Source organism: Thrips palmi, unplaced genomic scaffold (assembly GCF_012932325.1).
Source record: "Thrips palmi isolate BJ-2018 unplaced genomic scaffold, TpBJ-2018v1 HiC_scaffold_3, whole genome shotgun sequence".
Classification (NCBI taxonomy): Eukaryota; Metazoa; Arthropoda; class Insecta; order Thysanoptera; family Thripidae; genus Thrips; species Thrips palmi.
Window position 1 is genome coordinate 1,418,429 of NW_023144630.1, and position 16,630 is coordinate 1,435,058.

At 50.2% G+C, this 16,630-nt stretch overlaps 3 protein-coding genes across 3 annotated transcripts; 1 reads left to right on the top strand and 2 right to left on the bottom strand.

Annotated features, from left to right (window-relative positions):
• Positions 1-4,875: 4,875 nt before the first annotated feature.
• LOC117648367 (ejaculatory bulb-specific protein 3-like) lies at positions 4,876-7,614 on the bottom strand. Its single transcript, XM_034390868.1, has 3 exons — positions 7,467-7,614; positions 6,897-7,194; positions 4,876-5,217 (listed from the first exon to the last, which is right to left on the bottom strand). Exons 2-3 carry the CDS (start codon positions 7,183-7,185, stop codon positions 5,021-5,023), a joined length of 486 nt encoding a protein of 161 aa, XP_034246759.1. The 5' UTR covers positions 7,186-7,194; positions 7,467-7,614; the 3' UTR covers positions 4,876-5,020.
• Positions 7,615-8,591: 977 nt separating this feature from the next.
• On the bottom strand, positions 8,592-14,523 carry LOC117648361 (tetratricopeptide repeat protein 37). Its single transcript, XM_034390856.1, has 19 exons — positions 14,342-14,523; positions 13,882-14,123; positions 13,613-13,802; positions 13,150-13,528; positions 12,844-13,070; positions 12,466-12,768; positions 12,188-12,373; positions 11,922-12,073; positions 11,715-11,850; positions 11,438-11,622; positions 11,171-11,362; positions 10,866-11,080; positions 10,572-10,759; positions 10,220-10,454; positions 9,864-10,136; positions 9,588-9,741; positions 9,277-9,451; positions 9,013-9,198; positions 8,592-8,919 (listed from the first exon to the last, which is right to left on the bottom strand). The coding sequence occupies exons 1-19, from the start codon at positions 14,429-14,431 to the stop codon at positions 8,644-8,646; spliced, it is 3,984 nt and encodes a 1,327-aa protein (XP_034246747.1). The 5' UTR covers positions 14,432-14,523; the 3' UTR covers positions 8,592-8,643.
• A 59-nt stretch (positions 14,524-14,582) lies between these two features.
• Positions 14,583-16,529, top strand: LOC117648365 (putative GPI-anchor transamidase). The gene is made up of 8 exons (XM_034390865.1): positions 14,583-14,779; positions 14,991-15,133; positions 15,207-15,342; positions 15,420-15,628; positions 15,708-15,825; positions 15,911-16,021; positions 16,104-16,282; positions 16,363-16,529. The coding sequence occupies exons 1-8, from the start codon at positions 14,693-14,695 to the stop codon at positions 16,442-16,444; spliced, it is 1,065 nt and encodes a 354-aa protein (XP_034246756.1). The 5' UTR covers positions 14,583-14,692; the 3' UTR covers positions 16,445-16,529.
• Positions 16,530-16,630: the final 101 nt, after the last annotated feature.

The window sequence follows — 16,630 nt, forward strand, 5'->3', positions numbered from 1 at the left end:
CTAAATGGGACTGAACCGATCGTGTAACCCCACCAATGGATCCCTCGTTCGGAGAGCAATCCATTGGTGGGGTCACACGTTCGGTTCGAGCCCCATTTAGCGACTCTCGAGTCCAAAACGCGTATAGGATTTTGGCCGCCAGCGCCGGTCTTCCGGCCCACTGTGCGCGCGGGGCATAAGCACCCAGCCCGGCACAGCCCGCCCGAAAATCTCCCAAGGCCTAACCAATCGGTGGCGCCCTGCCGTGCCATTACACAATTAGTTTTATTTTCCGCGATTTTCTGCCGAAAGAGGTTTTGGCGTTGCAGCTTATCGCTTTATTACTGAATACTTTTCGAAGGGCCCAACAAGGAGGGCGGCCACGTTATGGTGCAATTTGGTCGCGTGGTTGTCTTGGAAGGCGCGCGAACACACACACACACACACACACACACACACACACACACACACACACAGTGAGAGTTCCTGGAAAAGCGCGCGCACACCCCACCACCAACAATAGGGCCCCCTAAACGGCGCCGCCGAAAATGATTGTGTACTGCCGCAACAACTGCATCGCCCCGCCGCCCCGCGCCCGCCCCGCCCCGCCCCGCCCCGGCGCGTGGTCGCGGTCACGCCCCGCGCGTCCCGTCTTCTTCCCACGGGGTCCTTGCCACGCGCCGCGGCGCCGGAGGGAGAGAGAGAGAGAGAGGAGAGAGAGAGAGAGGAGGGAGGAGAGAAGAGAGAGAGAGAGAGAGAGAGAGAGAGAGACGCGTTCCACAAGCGTGCCGATTTGGCGAATCGGAATGTATTTCCCGCTCTCATTAGCAGGGGTGCCAACGTCGTGGGAAATGGCGCCGGCGTTTTCGCACGCCTGCCAACGCACCTGTCGCGCGGAGATCGTTTTATTATTTTAGGTTTCGCCAAGCTTTTTACTTTTTCTACACTTTTGCTGGTGTGTCTACTAGTGTGTGGCCGAAAGTTGGGCTCGCGCGAGTGTGAAGAAGCTGGGCTGCGAGTGCACTGCAAACACGAAAAGGCGCGAAAAGGGACACCACCCAAAGGGACACCCAAAGGGTTGAAGGGTCGTGTTTCACGGCAGTGTGGTGGCGGGCGGGGCGACCCACTGCCAGCACACTGCCAGCGAGGAGAATCGCATGCGAGGACGCACCCTTGTCGGACGCGTCGGAGACTTGGGCGCGCGGGGTGGGCAAGCTTTGCACGGTGGGCACAGTGTCGGATTGCTGCGCTTTTTGCTTTATTTGGGCAGCGAGTGGGAAAGGCTTAGCGAGGCACCAGCATGGGCACCAGGGACTGTATTTCGACCATCACACAGTGCGCCAGAAGACCGGTGGAGGCGGACAAAATTCGCGTTTTGAGCTGCAGAGTCGCTAAACGGGACTCGAACCGAACGTGTGACCCCACCAACGGATTGCTCTCCGAACGAGGAATCCATTGGTGGGGACACACGCTCGGTTCGAGTCCCGTTCAGCGACTCTGCAGCTCAAAACGCGCCTAGAGTTTTGGCCGCCTCCACCAGTCTTCTGGCCCACTGTGCGGCCCTGCCCGCTGAATGGCCGCCTCCTTTTTGTGGCGTTGCCAACAATGCGGTGTGGCGGCCGCGGCGGCCCACCCACCTTACAGTGTAAGGCTCACACCACGTCGACGTGTTCATTTGCCTGCAGGCTGCACCCTTTGACCGGCCAGACTGAGTCGTTGTCCTCGCTCTGTCTCTCTCGCACCGACACGGAGCGCCCCGTGAGTGCGAGAGAGACAGAGCGACGACAACGACTCAGTCCCCCGGCCGTGCTGGCCGTGCCTCGTGCCCGTCACGCTCACAAAGACGGAGCACGGACCAGTGACTCCGACACTGCACCGCGTTGCGTCGCTCTGTCTCTCTCGCACGCTCAGGGGCTGCTCGCGAGAGCGACAGAGATGCCGTGGGCATCCGCAGATCCGCAGCGCAGTGCAAATCCTCCGGGCATGAATGACTCCGCGCTACCGTGTGCTTCTTGCCTCCAGCGCCTCCAGCTCACCGGCTTCCGTTGCAGTTTGTTGCGTTTGGCCGCTCTGGGCTCCAGAGTCGCTAAGCAGGACTCGAAACGAACGTGTGACCCCACCAATGGATTGCTCTGCGGACGAGTAATCCATTGGTGGGGTCACACGTTCGGTTCGAGCCCTGTGTCCGGCAGGGGACACTGGCTTTGCAGCACTGTGGAAAGCGCGCCAAAGTGTTGAAACGAGACTATCGAAGCGGCCGCGGCGGACCACAGGTGCGGCCTGGCTGCCCTGCGGACTGACTCCGAAGAGTCGTCCCGTCGCCCTGCCCCTGTCGCACTCATGGGGCGTGCCGTAGGGGTGCAGGAGAGAGCGAGAGAGAGAGAGAGAGAGAGAGAGAGAGAGAGAGCGACGGAACTGTTCGACATCCTGGGCCCTGGCTGGGCCCGCTGGGCAGTGCGGCGGCGCGGCAGGCCTGGCACTGGCAGGCAGGTGCAACGACGCCACGGACGCCATGGACGCCACCGGCGGCGGCCGTCTTGCAGTGGAGTGGAGTGGAGTGGCGGGGAGGCGGCGCGGCCGGGCGGCTGGGCCGCTCGCCGGGTCGCGTGCCGGCCAGGCACAGTGGGCCAGAAGCCGGCGGAGGCGGCCAAAACTCTCGACGCGTTTTGAGCTCCAGAGTCGCTGAATGGGACTCGAACCGAACGTGTGACCCCACCAATGGATTGCTCTCCGAACGAGGAATCCACTGGTGGGGTCACACGTTCGTTTCGAGGCCTGTTTAGCGACTCTGGAGCTCAAAACGCGTCCAGAGTTTTGGCCACCTCCACCGGTCTTCTGGCCCACTGTGCCAGGCCTCTGGGCCTGGCGGCGTGTCGGTGGCCGGTGGCCCCATCTTGTTGTTGATGGTTTTCTTTCCGAGCCGTAATCGAAATGTGGCACAAGTCCAAATTTTAAGTATAAGGCCTTTGCTGAGACGTCACCCGTTGATCTTGGAGACAAAAATCTGCAGCAGCGCGACGCGCGTCGGTTCGGATGGTCGCCGAGGTGATCTCCAGGTAAGCCAAACTTCTGGAAAAAGCCAGCAGTTGACCAGCGGGTGCACCAAAGGGCGGCCGACTCGTTGTCGTCATTTCTGCGAGTGTGGCGGTTCAAATTAGCCGCGTGTTGCTGCACTTTTTGGCTTTGCTCTTTTTCCTTTCGGCTTTTGGGCCTTTTGGGCCTTTTGGGCCTGTGCGGTTGGCGGGCGTGAGAACTGAGGGTGAGACTTTCCCACAGGGCCCGGCAGGGTGGCATCCGGTCTAACGCCCGGCCACCTTGGCCAGCCCTGCGTCGTGCAAGTCGTACGCGGAGCATTAGAAGGCGCGGTCATCCACGCGCCGACACCTGCGTCTCTCTCCCTCGCGCTCCTTGGGGCGTCCCGCAGGAGTGCGAGAGAGAGAGAGAGAGAGAGAGAGAGAGAGAGAGAGAGAGAGAGAGAGAGAGAGAGAGAGACGGCTTCCGGTAATCCCTGCCACTCCTCTGTCCGTTTCTGCAGTTTCTGCGGTTTCTGGCAGTGTACCAGTGTCTAGCTCGGCGCGTGGTGCGCGCTGCATTCAATGCCCATTCATAGCCCATTAGCTCCCTATATCGCTCTCTCTCTCTCTCTCTCTCTCTCGCACCCGTGGCGGCGGATGCGCGCGCCCGAAAGCTCGAAACGCGAGCCGCGTCTGAATAATGACAACTCAAAGGTCATGCCGAATGCAATTGTGTTTCGGCAAATCGGCGGCTCGGCTTCCCTTGACCGCCCCGCCCCGCCCCGCCCCGCCCCGCCACGCGCTCTTGCAGCGCCGCATTGCCGAACTCAGATTACATCTCTCCATGAAAGGTCGACGTCCCTTCAAGTAATTTCGCGCGCTGAAACTTTCCGAAAATAACGAAAAAAAAAAGTAGAGAGAAACGCAGTGTGGAGTGCTAGGCGCCGGCCCGGATGCACAATGCAATCACAATGCAATCACAGTGCAGTGGCAGTGCAATCGCAATGCGAGCAGCCCGCCAAGCCCGCCCGCCCACGCGGCAACAAGTGCGCAGCAAAGCAAGGCAAGGGAAGCAAGCGAAGCAAGCGAAGCAAGCGAAGCAAGCGAAGCAAGCGAAGCAAGCGAAGCACAGCCCCTTGTGACGGGGTGAAGCGCTCTGGACGCTTTGTGGCGGGTTCGCGTTGCGACGGCACCAAATAATAATCGCGATGCACGAACGATTGCACCATTCGTGTCGGGGAAGCATATTTCTTCGCGTTTCTTCTGGAACGCCGCCGGGTAGGCAGGCAACCCCTTTCGCGCACGCCCGGTGCCGGTCCTGAGGCGCGCCGTGCAGGCAGGCAACTCATTTCGCGCACGCTCGCGCCGGGTAGACAGGCAACCCATTTGACGCACGGGTGAGTCAGAGGCGCGCCGAGCAGGTAGGCAACCCATTTGGCATCATCCCCGAGGATTTAGACCATCCGACGCTAATTTGAAACTTGAAGTTATAGATCGCCAAACCACGACTGCGGTACGAGTTAGAACTAGAACTTTATTTCAAAAGTTTATTTCGAACAATGAAAGTAGTGGTGCCAAACATGGCCTGTCATGACAAGATTACAATTGGGCGCACTATTAAGCGCGGCGTCGAAAGAGTTGACTGTTTGTAAAATTGATGCTGAGTGCATTTGGCAAGCGGAACGCAGCAATGCCTGCGGCTTCGGTTGGTGGTATCTAAACAGTCTGACCAATTATTTCAAGATTCTCCTTTTTTTGTGTGTGCAAGAAGTTTTTAAAGTTGGAGTTAGTGCGTCGGCGTTGCGCGCGCGCAAAAAAAAAAAAAAAGATCTTGGTTTTCCGGGCAGGGATTTTCCAGGGTAAATAAGGGAGCAGCCAGAGAATCGCTATCAATACATACTATTTTATTTATTTTTATCCTACGTCATATGGTACAAAAGTGGTTTATTTTCTTAGTTTATCACAGGCACCGGTTGGCGACGAAAAGTGAGCGAGCGGTGGGAGGGACCAGGAGGGACCAGAGCTCTTCATTCATCGTCCTCCTCGTCATCCTCGTCGACCTCGTACTTCTCGCGGAACTTGCCCTCGGGGTCGTACTTGCAGAGCAGCTCGTCCCAGTAGTGCTTCTTGTACTGCAGCAGGTAGGACATGATGTGGCCGGCGATCTGCTTCTGCTTCTCGGAGCAGCGCGAGCACTCGGTCTGCAGCGCGTCGGGAATGATCTCTGCAACATGAAGACAGTGTGGCGGTCAGTCGTAAAACCACTAACGAGTATTTGATTCATCTTCGTCGTGCCGCTCGAACAGCAGACGGAGTGACGCCGGTAACGCCACTTTCAATGTCACTTTGGCGCCTCAGCGCGCAGCGCACAGTGGGCCAGAAGACCGGTGGAGGCGGTCAAAACTCTAGACGCGTTTCGAGCTCCAGAGTCGCTAAATGGGACTCGAACCGAACGTGTGACCCCACCAATGGATTCCTCGTTCGGAGAGCAATCCATTGAAGGGGTCACACGCTCGGTTCGGGTTCAGTTTAGCGACTCAGGAGCTCAAAACGCGTGTAGAGTTTCGGCCGCCTCCACCGGTCTTCTGGCCCACTGTGCAGCGCGCCGCAGACACTTCGTGACTTCTTCCCAAACACTTGATGCAAATTCATCTGTTCGGCTTTGTCTCCCGAGGAGGCCACGGCGGAGGTTCATCCCACAAAATTCACGCGGCCCTGGCAAAGATCTCGTCAACCGTTCCCGTCCCATCCACCTCTACCGCTAGCTGGCTCTCTCAGAGCGTCCCACAGTGGGCCAGAAGACCGGTGGAGGCGGCCAAAACTCTAGACGCGTTTTGAGCTCCAGAGTCGCTTAATGGGACTCGAACCGAACGTGTGACCCCACCAATGGATTGCTCTCCGAACGAGGAATCCATTGGTGGGGTCACACGTTCGGTTCGAGTCCCACTTAGCGGCTCTGGAGCTCAAAACGCGCCTAGAGTTTTGGCCGCCTCCACCGGTCTTCTGGCCCACTGTGCGTCCTTCGCCTTGAGCAGAGTGCGCCGCCACGCCAGTGCAGCCGCACGCGCAGTGTGGCCACGGACTTCCCACGATGGACCGGCGTCGAAAGGGTTGCCAACCTCAGCCTGCAGGGCCAAGCCGATATTAGCCTGGCGGCCAGGCTGAGGTTGGCAACCCACTCGACATTGGTGCGTCGTGGGACTTTTCGTCGCGGCTCGTGTGGCACCACTGCGCGTGTGTTCCGAGTTCCGGAGGAGTTTATTCTTCCTTGCGCGTTCTCAAGTGCTTCGCGACACTCATCTCGAAGGACGCGCGGTCTTCTTATTTGTTATTTGGCCAGGATCCCGGGGCCTGGCGGGTGGGCTGGCGGGCGGTGCCTCCGACTACTGGAGGTTCATCCCGATCAAGGTCATTCGAGTTGGCCTGGAACCGGACCGACACTTCCCGGGGACCCGTCGTGGAAACTCACACCAGGAACGATTTATTTTTAAATGCCGGAGTCAGTGTAGCGAATTGGCCGCGACTGGCTGGATCAAAAGCCCAGCCAACGGCGCTGCCGCCTGCGCCACGCGAACGCCTGCGAAAGCAGGGATAGGCAACCACCGCCCAGCGCGTACAGCTCACAGTGTGGTGGAGGCGGTCAGAATCCCGGACGCGTTTGGAGCTCCAGAGTCGCCAAAAGGGACTCGAAATGAACGTACGACCCCACCAATGGATTGCTCTCCGAACGAGGAATCCATTGGTGGAGTCACACGTTCGTTTCAAGTCCCTTTTGGCGACTGTAGAGCTCAAAACGCGTCCGGGATTTTGGCCGCCTCCACCGGTCTTCTGGCCCACTGCAGCTGTCCGTTGGGTTGCCTGTCTGCCCCTCGCGCACCATAGAGCCACGAACACTGAACTCACCCTTGAGCAGCTGCCCCTCGCGCGAGCACGTCCTGCGCTCCATCAGGCAGTCGATGTAGTTCTTGAGCAGGCGCTCGTTGTGCAGGATCATGTCGACGTTGACGTTGTCGTACTTGGTGGTGTAGGTGCCGCCCTTGGAGGGCGACGCGCCGGCGCCCGGCTTGGCGGGCGTGATGTTGGACGGGCAGGCCGTCGTCGTCTCGCTCGGCGCGGCCGAGGACACCGTGAGGCAGCACAGGAAGGCCGCGGCCAGGGCGGCGGCAGCGGCGGCCACCCGGTAGGACGCCATTGCTGGTCTCTGCAAGGAAGCGCTCGTTCAAACGCCGTCGCCCAGGGGAGGCACTTTTGTGGCGGCCGAAACTCTGAACGCGTTTTGAGCTCCAGAGTCGCTAGATGGGAGTCGAACTGATTGTGTGACCCCACCAGTGGATTCCTCGTTCAGCGAGCAATCCATTGGTGGGGTCACACGTTCGGTTCGAGTCATATTCGGCGACTCTGGAGCTCAAATCGCGTCTAGAATTTTGCCTGCCTCCACCGGTCTCCTGGCCCACTGTGTGCGTGCGTACGCACCTGCGTGTGACGCTGGTCGGGGTCGCCTCGCAGACGGCGGGAACACTGTTGCTGCGGGGCGGACTGTCTGGTGACTGACTCGCCGGACTCCGAGACTCTCCGCGACTCCGAGGTGGGCGATGGCGACGGCGCCGCGTCCGCGTCGCGGGCCGCGTCCGGAGCGCGAGGCGACGGAGGCACTTTCCGCACGCGGCCCCCGCGCTTCGCTTCGCGCATCTCCCCGCCAAACGCCAAACGCGCCAAGTGGGCCTGGCTGGCCCGCCTGCCCGGTACCCAGCACACGCCCGCGCCGAGGTGCCAAGGTTGAAACCGCTGGCACCGCAGACTTGTCCAGGGCGCGCGTGCCGCCGAGTGCGCACGCCGGCCGAGCCGCGGCCGCGGGCCCCCCGACTCATTCCCTGGATTCCCAAGGATCGTCTCGTCTCTCTCACTCTCTCTCTCTCTCTCTCGCACTCATGGGGCGTCCCGTGTGGGTGCGAGAGAGACGCAGCGACGCATCGGTCCTTCGGAATCAGTCTGCAGGCGTTGCGAGGACAAGGTGTTGGCGCCGCCACGGCGGTGCGGGGATGCCCCAAGGGGCATCACCACCGATGACGAAAACCCTTTAGCCTTTTCAATGACAGAAAAAGAATACCGCTAATGACTCGCGACACTATTTCGAGGCGAAAAACTGGAATCGCTGTAGCAAGCGCCGGAAAGGCAGGCAACCCACCGTCCACCGCCTGTTCATGGTGGTGATGCCTTTTGCTTCGCGCGGCGATCTTTCCCCGTGGCGGCTGCGTTTTTCTGGGTTCAATCCGTTTCGAGGGTGTCGCAAAAGTGCAGCGCAGGCATGCACGGTGCGTTCAACCCGGCCGCCCCGTCGCAGTCCGGCTGCAGGCTGCATACACAGCACGCTCGGCACTATATAGGCAATGCCCTGCGAGTCTTCTTCGGGCTGCATTGTCACCACTGACCTGATTTCCAGGCAGTTCTCCTCCCTCTCATGCAGACGTACTGCCCTCTCCCCCAAAGTATGCCACCTGCTCCAATCTCTTCTTCAAGAAATGAGTGTTTAAATTCAAGTAAACTCTCCGTTTTATACTTTTGTTTGTTTTAATACACTGTCCGCAGTCAACAAGAAAAAAAATCTTAACAAATATTAAATACAAGATTTTAAAAAAATCACAACCAAACTTTACTCAGGGGCCAGACTGGTTAGGTGGTGTTCACAATTGCCAAGCCATTTCTTGAGGCCACCTGCCGAGGGTTGCAGTCTTCGGCGAACATGGCTGATGATGTCTCTCAGGCGCGCTGCGTGCTCTAGGCTCTTATTTTGCGGCAGCACAGATGCTACTAAAGTCGACCAGTTCTCCGCAACGTTAGGGTACTGGTGGACTGCCTTCTGAGAACTTAGTGCAGCTGGTACGCCATCACCTAGAAGTAAATGTGCTACGCTGACAAGCGCTTGAACCTATGAAAATATAAATACCCGTTAAAAATGTTTTTCTGGTCACTCGTTAAAAACAATTGTTACATCAGTCCAAATTTGGAACAGCATTATTACCTTGGAAATATCCATGTGGGACCTTCCTAAAAATAAGGCAGCATCAGCAGTGCGCCCGATAGCCATCGCATCACACTTGGGATAAGCATGCATTTGCACTTGAGCCAGGGAAAGCCACAAGGACCCTTCTCCTGGGTGTCTGTGCACTGCTTTAGCCAGAGCTCGTATTGCTCCCTTCTGGTCACCCTATTTGTTTGAGAGAAAAGATAAAGTTCAGCCAAGGACCCTAAATGTTTGCGTTTAAGGTTGTGGCAGTAACCATACCTGAAGGAATGAAGTATATGCAGCTAGTAGTCCAATGTGTGTCAGATACCTTGGGTCATCTTTGAACCGCGCAAGTTCCTTGAGCATGATTTTGGACATGGCAATGTCTTGATGTAATAAACCAATAGCACAAAGAGCCAACAATGGATGAGCTGACAAAGGTGTGGGCTGAATGCTGCAAATAAGTTAAGATAAAATTAACATTACACTGCACAAAAGAAAAACATGAGTTGGCTTGCACCATACATTTGACATGGTTGTTACATTTTTAAATAACAAAAATAAACCCCAATAAGAACTGTTAATTGTACCTTTGAAACAGCAATGTTTTGCATTGGTCCACCTGGTTGAAACTATACTGCATAGCCGCCATAGCCATAAGAATAAAGGCTTTGGTTTCTTCATCAGGAGCCAGCCATTCCAGTGCCCCATTATATGTTTCATAAGCCTCCTCAAATTTTTGAGCTGGAAATTCAGAAACAAAATTTTACTTTGGGAGCTTACTCTTTTTGCAGATCTTAGGATTTCTGCATCTCTCAGCTCAAGCCTATCTTCAAATTAGAAATGAGTAAAATAAGAAGGCCTACCCTTAAACAGAGCCAAAGCTAAGGCTGACTGAGATGCAAATGTAGGAGCATTGACTTTTTGGAGAGTATTGATGGCTTGATCATAGTCTAGCAAATTCGTTAGAACTCGACCAAGATTACAACGTATCGCATCCAAGTGTTGAGAATCAGCACCTAGTAACAGAGCCTCTTCAAAGCCCTTTTGGAACGCTGTTTGAGCACTTCGGAACATGTTTTGTCTTTCTAGCAGCAGCCCTAACATATTCCAGCCACAGGGGTCTGTTTGATGCCGTTCTGAGGTGACAAAGGTGAAATATAAAGCATGAATAAACGCTCTCGAGAGTCACTTTTCATTGGTGCACTTTGGGCATTTTTACCTGTGTACCACTTCATACAATCAGATGCTACTTCAATAGCAAACATATTCTTCATATCTTTAAGAGTCATATTTTGTTCAGCTGTTTCAATATTTGCAACTTTTTCTTTGTCAAGCAAATTTGTCAAAACCCAGTGAGCATAGCCAGAACAACTTTCATGGTGATATTCTAAAGATGCTGCATGTCTAAATAGATCCATGGTTTCATGATGGTTTAATGCTTCAGCAATCATAGCCTGTGAACACAAAGACTCACAATAGATTTGTTCTTTAAGTTCAATCTAAGAGATAAGTGGTTAAACCCGCTATGGCCCACTATAATGTGAATTACAAAACAATTTTTTGCTGATTACCTGGCCAACCCAGCACCTAGTGTAGTCATGATCTACTCTTTGGGCTGCACTAAAGGCTTTATTTGATAGTGTTATGTCACCAAGAATTAAATACAAGGTGCCGAGGTTTGTCCAGGGAATTGGACTGCTATTATCCAGAAGGATCGATTGGATAAAAGCATGCTGAGCAACTGCTCTCTGTTTTATTTCTAGGGGAAAAAACACAAGCTTAAATTAGGTACCTTCAAAACTATAAAATAAACAGAAAATAAAGATTTCTGTAAAGAGTATTTACTGAAATGTTAAAAGCGGTACCTTCTGATGCTGCTATTACGCCCAGCAAATTCCAATGAAGGGAGTTCTTAGAATTGAGGCTGACGGCACGACGTGCGGCTGTCATGGCGCGCTGTAGAATATCACTGCGTTTGCTTGATGGAGGAATTGCCATAGCATGCCAGAAATTGGTTGATGCTAGATCATGCCAGAGCAGACTATCCTCTCGGCTGATTGACATAGCTCGACAGAACATCCTGAAAAATAAAAGGATATGATTGCTAATTGCAGACATGTTTTAATAAGTTAGATACATTTGCATTGATCGGATTATAACGGTTCAGTACCTTTCTGCCAAAGGAAACATGTCCATTTTCTTGAGCATGACAGTCTTTGAACCACTAGAATTTGCACCTTGGCAGACAAGCCATTCCGTCAAATGAAAGTTTGTGTATGAAGCTGGTAGCTTAGCTCCTAGAAGGCAGGCATCACCTAGGAGTTTCCAAGTGCAAGACAAATCTCTGCGCTGATTCAAAACCCTGGAGCAAAGGACACATTACTCAAAGCCTTAACACAGATAAGCTTTCAAATTGTGGAATTCATTCCTTACTTACTTGGTGAGAGCATCAATCGCTTCTTGACATCGATCTCGGGCACAGCCTAGACGGTGCTCTTTTCTTAATACTTGAGCCCAGCAAAATGCTGCCTCGCCCTGACCTTGCAATGCAGGTACATAATCAGGAGACAATTCTAAGAGCTGCCTAAATGCAACCAGAGCATCTTCATATTCTTCCATCCTCTGGGAAAGAAAGAAACGTATATTAGTCCAACTGAAACTACATTACTTATTACTGAAAAATAGAAGGTAAATTAGTAATGGACAATACTGACCAGTTTAACAGTTCCTATTTGAAAAGCAGCATAAATATTTCCCGGAGACAACTGCATTACTTTCTGGTAAGACTTCAGTGCAGCATGCCAAGCTCCGCGGAACATATACGCATCACCAAGGCTTTCCCAAACACGACTAAAATCGAACCATGGCATTAATATTGCTCTACATTCACTATTCTAAAACTGCAATATTGCAAATCTTACCAGTCTGCAGGATCACTGCGAACAGCATTGCACAAGTAGGTGATGGCTTTCTCTACCTCGCCACTTTCTGTATGCAGTAATCCCAGCCGAAGCCAAATCCATTTGGCATTACTCGCTTGAGTCAACATGTCAAGCAGCTGAATATTACTACCCTATTATTTAAAGAAAAAAAAAGATTGTCACAGGGAGATTTGAAAAACAGAAAAATACAAAAATAACGTCAGATAGAAACAAATATCCTACTTAAAATATATAAAAATACTTACAACATCATGGAGAAGGAGAAGGACATCACTAAGGTGTTTACCAACTTCCACAGACTTGGGATTGAGCTGCAAGGCTTTCTGATAGCACCGTCTGGCTTTATCCAGCGCTGCTGCAGAAGACAACCCTTTGTAGTAATTCCCCAGGAGCATAAAGGTCTCCCAAAAATATGGTTCACAACGAGCAGCCTGATATAATACAGGAGAAAAAATAACTTTCAAATGTAAAAATTAAAAATATGGGATATTGCATTTTTTTTAAAGCAAACATCTCTATGTACCTCCATTAAATCAGTTAAGACATTTTCATCTTTTCCTATTTCCGAATGGAGTTTGGCAAGTGTCAACCAAATCTCACAGTCTTTAGCCTCTGGAGCCAGAGACTCAAGAACGAATGCAGCTTGGGCTTTCTGACCAGATAGGGCTACAATTTGAGTTTCCAGAAGTGTTACTTTAGCAGCATATGAACTTGGAGAAGCAATCTCGGTGAGATGCACTTGAGCTTCTTCATAACGTGTCAACAATATAGAAGCTCTTGCATGAATCAAATGGAGAACCTCATCTGACATCCTAGTGCTTAAGAGCTATAGAAGTAAAACATTTATTAGTTAAGAGGAGAGTTGACTTTTTAAAGAAGAGATAGAATTGCAGCAATTTACCTCATCACAAAGTTGTATTGCTTTTTCTACTTTCTCTGGACTCTTAGTGGCAGTCAAAGCCTCTGCCTCACATTTTTTAAGTAAGTATTCCTGTTCACTTGTAGCTTGTTTCAATTTGCTCTTAGCATCATTTATCAAGCTCAGACCCTCTAAAGCACACCCAAATTTCAATTCAATATGAGACAGCAGCAGATAAACTTGCCAGGGGGCTTGCTTGGTATGAACAGCTAGAAATTTAAGAGAAATATTGTATCAGTATCATAACATGCTATGTTCAACCAATCAAATACTTTAACATTCACTCACCTTTAGTCAGCTCTTCTCTTGCTTTGCTCAGTTCCTTCTCAACTAAATATTTCGCTCCCCTGGCCATGTAGATAGAACTGTTTGCTGATGGTCCGACAACTTCCAGCTTACTCACATAGTTGTCAATTGAATCTTTCAATAAACCAATATTCTTCTCCTCAGCAACAAACTCCACCCACAATTTACAAATCCACTCCAAAGGATAAGGGTCTTTGCTAAATGTTTCAGCCATGGTTTGAGCTTCATAAACTAACTTTTTATGTTCCCCAGAGTGATACAAACATTTTAAGAATTGACGGTAGAAATCTTGTATATCATAGTCATTTCCTTTTCGATTGTTCTTCCAGTCAGACACAATACACTCTAATGATTCAGCAAGCTGGAAAGAAAACAAATCACAAAGCATGTCGCCAGGGTCAAGTCAAAACATTGAAGGCCAACAGAGAATAAAGAAGAAACACACCACAGATGTGTCAGACTCTTTGAGATCTTTGATTTGAAGAAGGGCTTTGACAAGACACCTCTGCATGGTGCTTGCTGTCTCCTTGTCTGTTGGCAGCCTCGACAATACAGATGAGCACTCTGCTGCGGATTGTAATTTAACAGCTAGTCCAGCAAGCTTCATAGTCATTTCCTGTTTTTTCAAGTTGTCGCTGAAAAGAGTGGGAGACATAAGACAAACTGCGAAGAGAGCACATATTGCAACATTAAAAAGTAGTTAGAATGTCTTACGCTTCAAGTGGTATCAGATGGGTGTAAGCTTTCAGAAGGTCTGTTTCAGATTCAGTGTTGAGAGTTTTGCCATGCTTTTCAAAATAGGATACAAGTCCTTGCCACGCCAGAGGTAGATCAGGTGATATTTCGCTCGCCTTCTTGAAGGCCTTGGGTGCCTCTTCATGCTGGTCTGATTCTTGCAAAGAGGCCCCAAACAACACGAGGGCGACATAGTTGTTCTTGTCCTCCTTCAGCACCGACTGGAAAGAAAACAAAGAGGAGGGCCATTAGCTTCAGTTCTGTCATTACTTCATGGCATGCTATGAAACAGTAACCTGGTGCTTTGCAACAGACTGACTTACAAAATTATTATATCACATTGACGCTACTCAAAGTAACACACACCGAAAAAATGATAATGTCAGCTGGTCTCAATTCACTGCACCGCTGAGGTTAGGTCCTCATGATCCCACTGTACCTTGCACAATTTGACCGCTGTTTTAGAGTCCTTTTGCTTGATGGCTTCCTTGGCCTCCTTCAAAATCCGCTTCACTTCTTTGGCGTCCATGTCTGTGCTTCCATGGAGTAAATTCCTAAATTACTCCGGTGCGGTGCTTGGGCGAGTTTATTTACGTTGCTGCCAATAGTACACATACTCACCTCCCCCCTCCCCCTTTCCCCCCTCCCCCCTTCGCCCGCCCTACCACCTATCACCTATTCGCACTACTGAACTGCCGACTGCGACTGCCGGCGGTGGAAGGGAGTGACAGCCACCCCATCGCTCTTTTAAGTTTCAGTTAAGACCTCGTCTCCCGATAAAGTCAACAATATGTCGTACATGTTCAGTTTTTTAGCCCTTTGTTGTCTGTTGCACCTCGTGCCTTTACACTCCTGCGAAAGTGCCATTGATTCGAGAGTAAGTTGGGGCTAAGGTTATGGAGCTGTCAAAACAAACTTTGTTGTGACTGTTAAATGGTTATTAATTGCAATTCCATCAAACTTGATGCTGTGATTTCTCTCGTAGTGCTTCTCTTTCTCTCCTGCCATGATTTGTTCTCAACATTTTGAATGCTGTTGGGTGAAACATACTTCTGAACTAAGCAATGTCCTTATCTTCCTCTTAACAGATACCAGAGGGTTTTCAAAAGGGGACTCACACCAATAATTGGGCAGTCCTAGTTGATACATCCCGCTTCTGGTTCAACTACCGTCATGTTGCAAATGTCCTCTCAATATATCGCAGTGTGAAACGGCTCGGTATACCAGACAGGTAACAACCTTTCCAGTCGTGTTCGCTCCTAATGGCTTTAATTTGTTTAACACAGTTCACTTTTTGTCTGTAGTCAAATTATTTTGATGGTTGCTGATGACATGCCATGCAACCTACGCAATCCCCGGCCAGCCACAGTATTTAACAATGCCAATGAGCATATTAATGTGTACGGAGATGATGTTGAAGTTGATTACAGAGGCTATGAGGTGAGTGGTTTTGAATCCAATAAAATAACTTATCTAAATTTCTGTGACTTCATTCTGTTGCCAATTTTTCATTTCAGGTGACTGTAGAAAATTTTCTTCGCCTTTTGATTGGGCGCCTGCCTCCAGGCACACCAAGATCAAAACAATTATTGTCGGATGAGGGCAGCAATGTTTTGGTGTATCTAACTGGTCATGGTGGAGATGGTTTTCTTAAGTTCCAAGATTCTGAAGAAATTTCAAGCCAGGAACTTGCAGATGCTGTAGAGCAAATGTGGCAGAAGAGAAGGTGTGTATCTAGAACTTCCTGGACAAAATTTGAACTCTGCTGTCAAAGTGAAATAATAACATTTTCCTATATCCTTTAGGTACAATGAAATGTTTTTTGTAATTGACACATGCCAAGCATCATCAATGTATGATAAAATGTATTCACCAAATGTTTTAGCAGTTGCAAGTAGTCTTGTTGGTGAAGACTCACTTTCTGTAAGTCATACATTTTTTGTGGAATGTTTTATTTGTCCAATTCTGGTTTGTAAGTTTTTTTTAAGTGGTTGATTATGTTTTGCAGCATCATGTTGATCCTGCCATAGGCGTCTACATTATTGACAGATATACATATTACGCTCTCGACTTCTTAGAAAGAGTTGAACCAGACAGCAGAAAAACTTTGGGAGAATTTGTTAGTAGACTTGGCAATTATTTGTATCAGCATACATGCTCGATTATTTAACATACTCAATCAGAAAATTATGTCTTTTCAGTTAAAGGTATGCCCTAAGAGATTATGTATCTCAACTGTTGGAGTCCGTCGTGACCTGTTTAGAAGAAATCCAGATAAGGTCCTTATAACAGACTTCTTTGGAGCTGTGCGACCTGTTGAAGTTGTTGCTGCAATGGATACAAATTGGCCTCAATCAACTAATTTGGCATTTAAAAACAGGTTCGTCTGCATATCATTTACAATTATTAATTTTTTTAAATAGATAAGATATTAATGCAATATTTTTCTTTACCTTGCAGCACTCTCCAAGTATCATACAAGAAAACAAAACAGTCCAATTTGAAGCACGTTTATTCTCCTCAGTTTCCTTTAAAAACTTAGATTGCATTATATTCAATTAGCTAGAAATGAGTTTTGACTGATGTTTCTATTCCAACTTGCAATAAAGATCGTTTATGCAACTCGAGTTCCAGTTCTTCACGAACTAACGTTCAAAATTTACCACTTATTTGACGTGCGAATAAGTCAACAGTGCTGCCAACGCCAAAAATTAATTTCTCAGCCTGT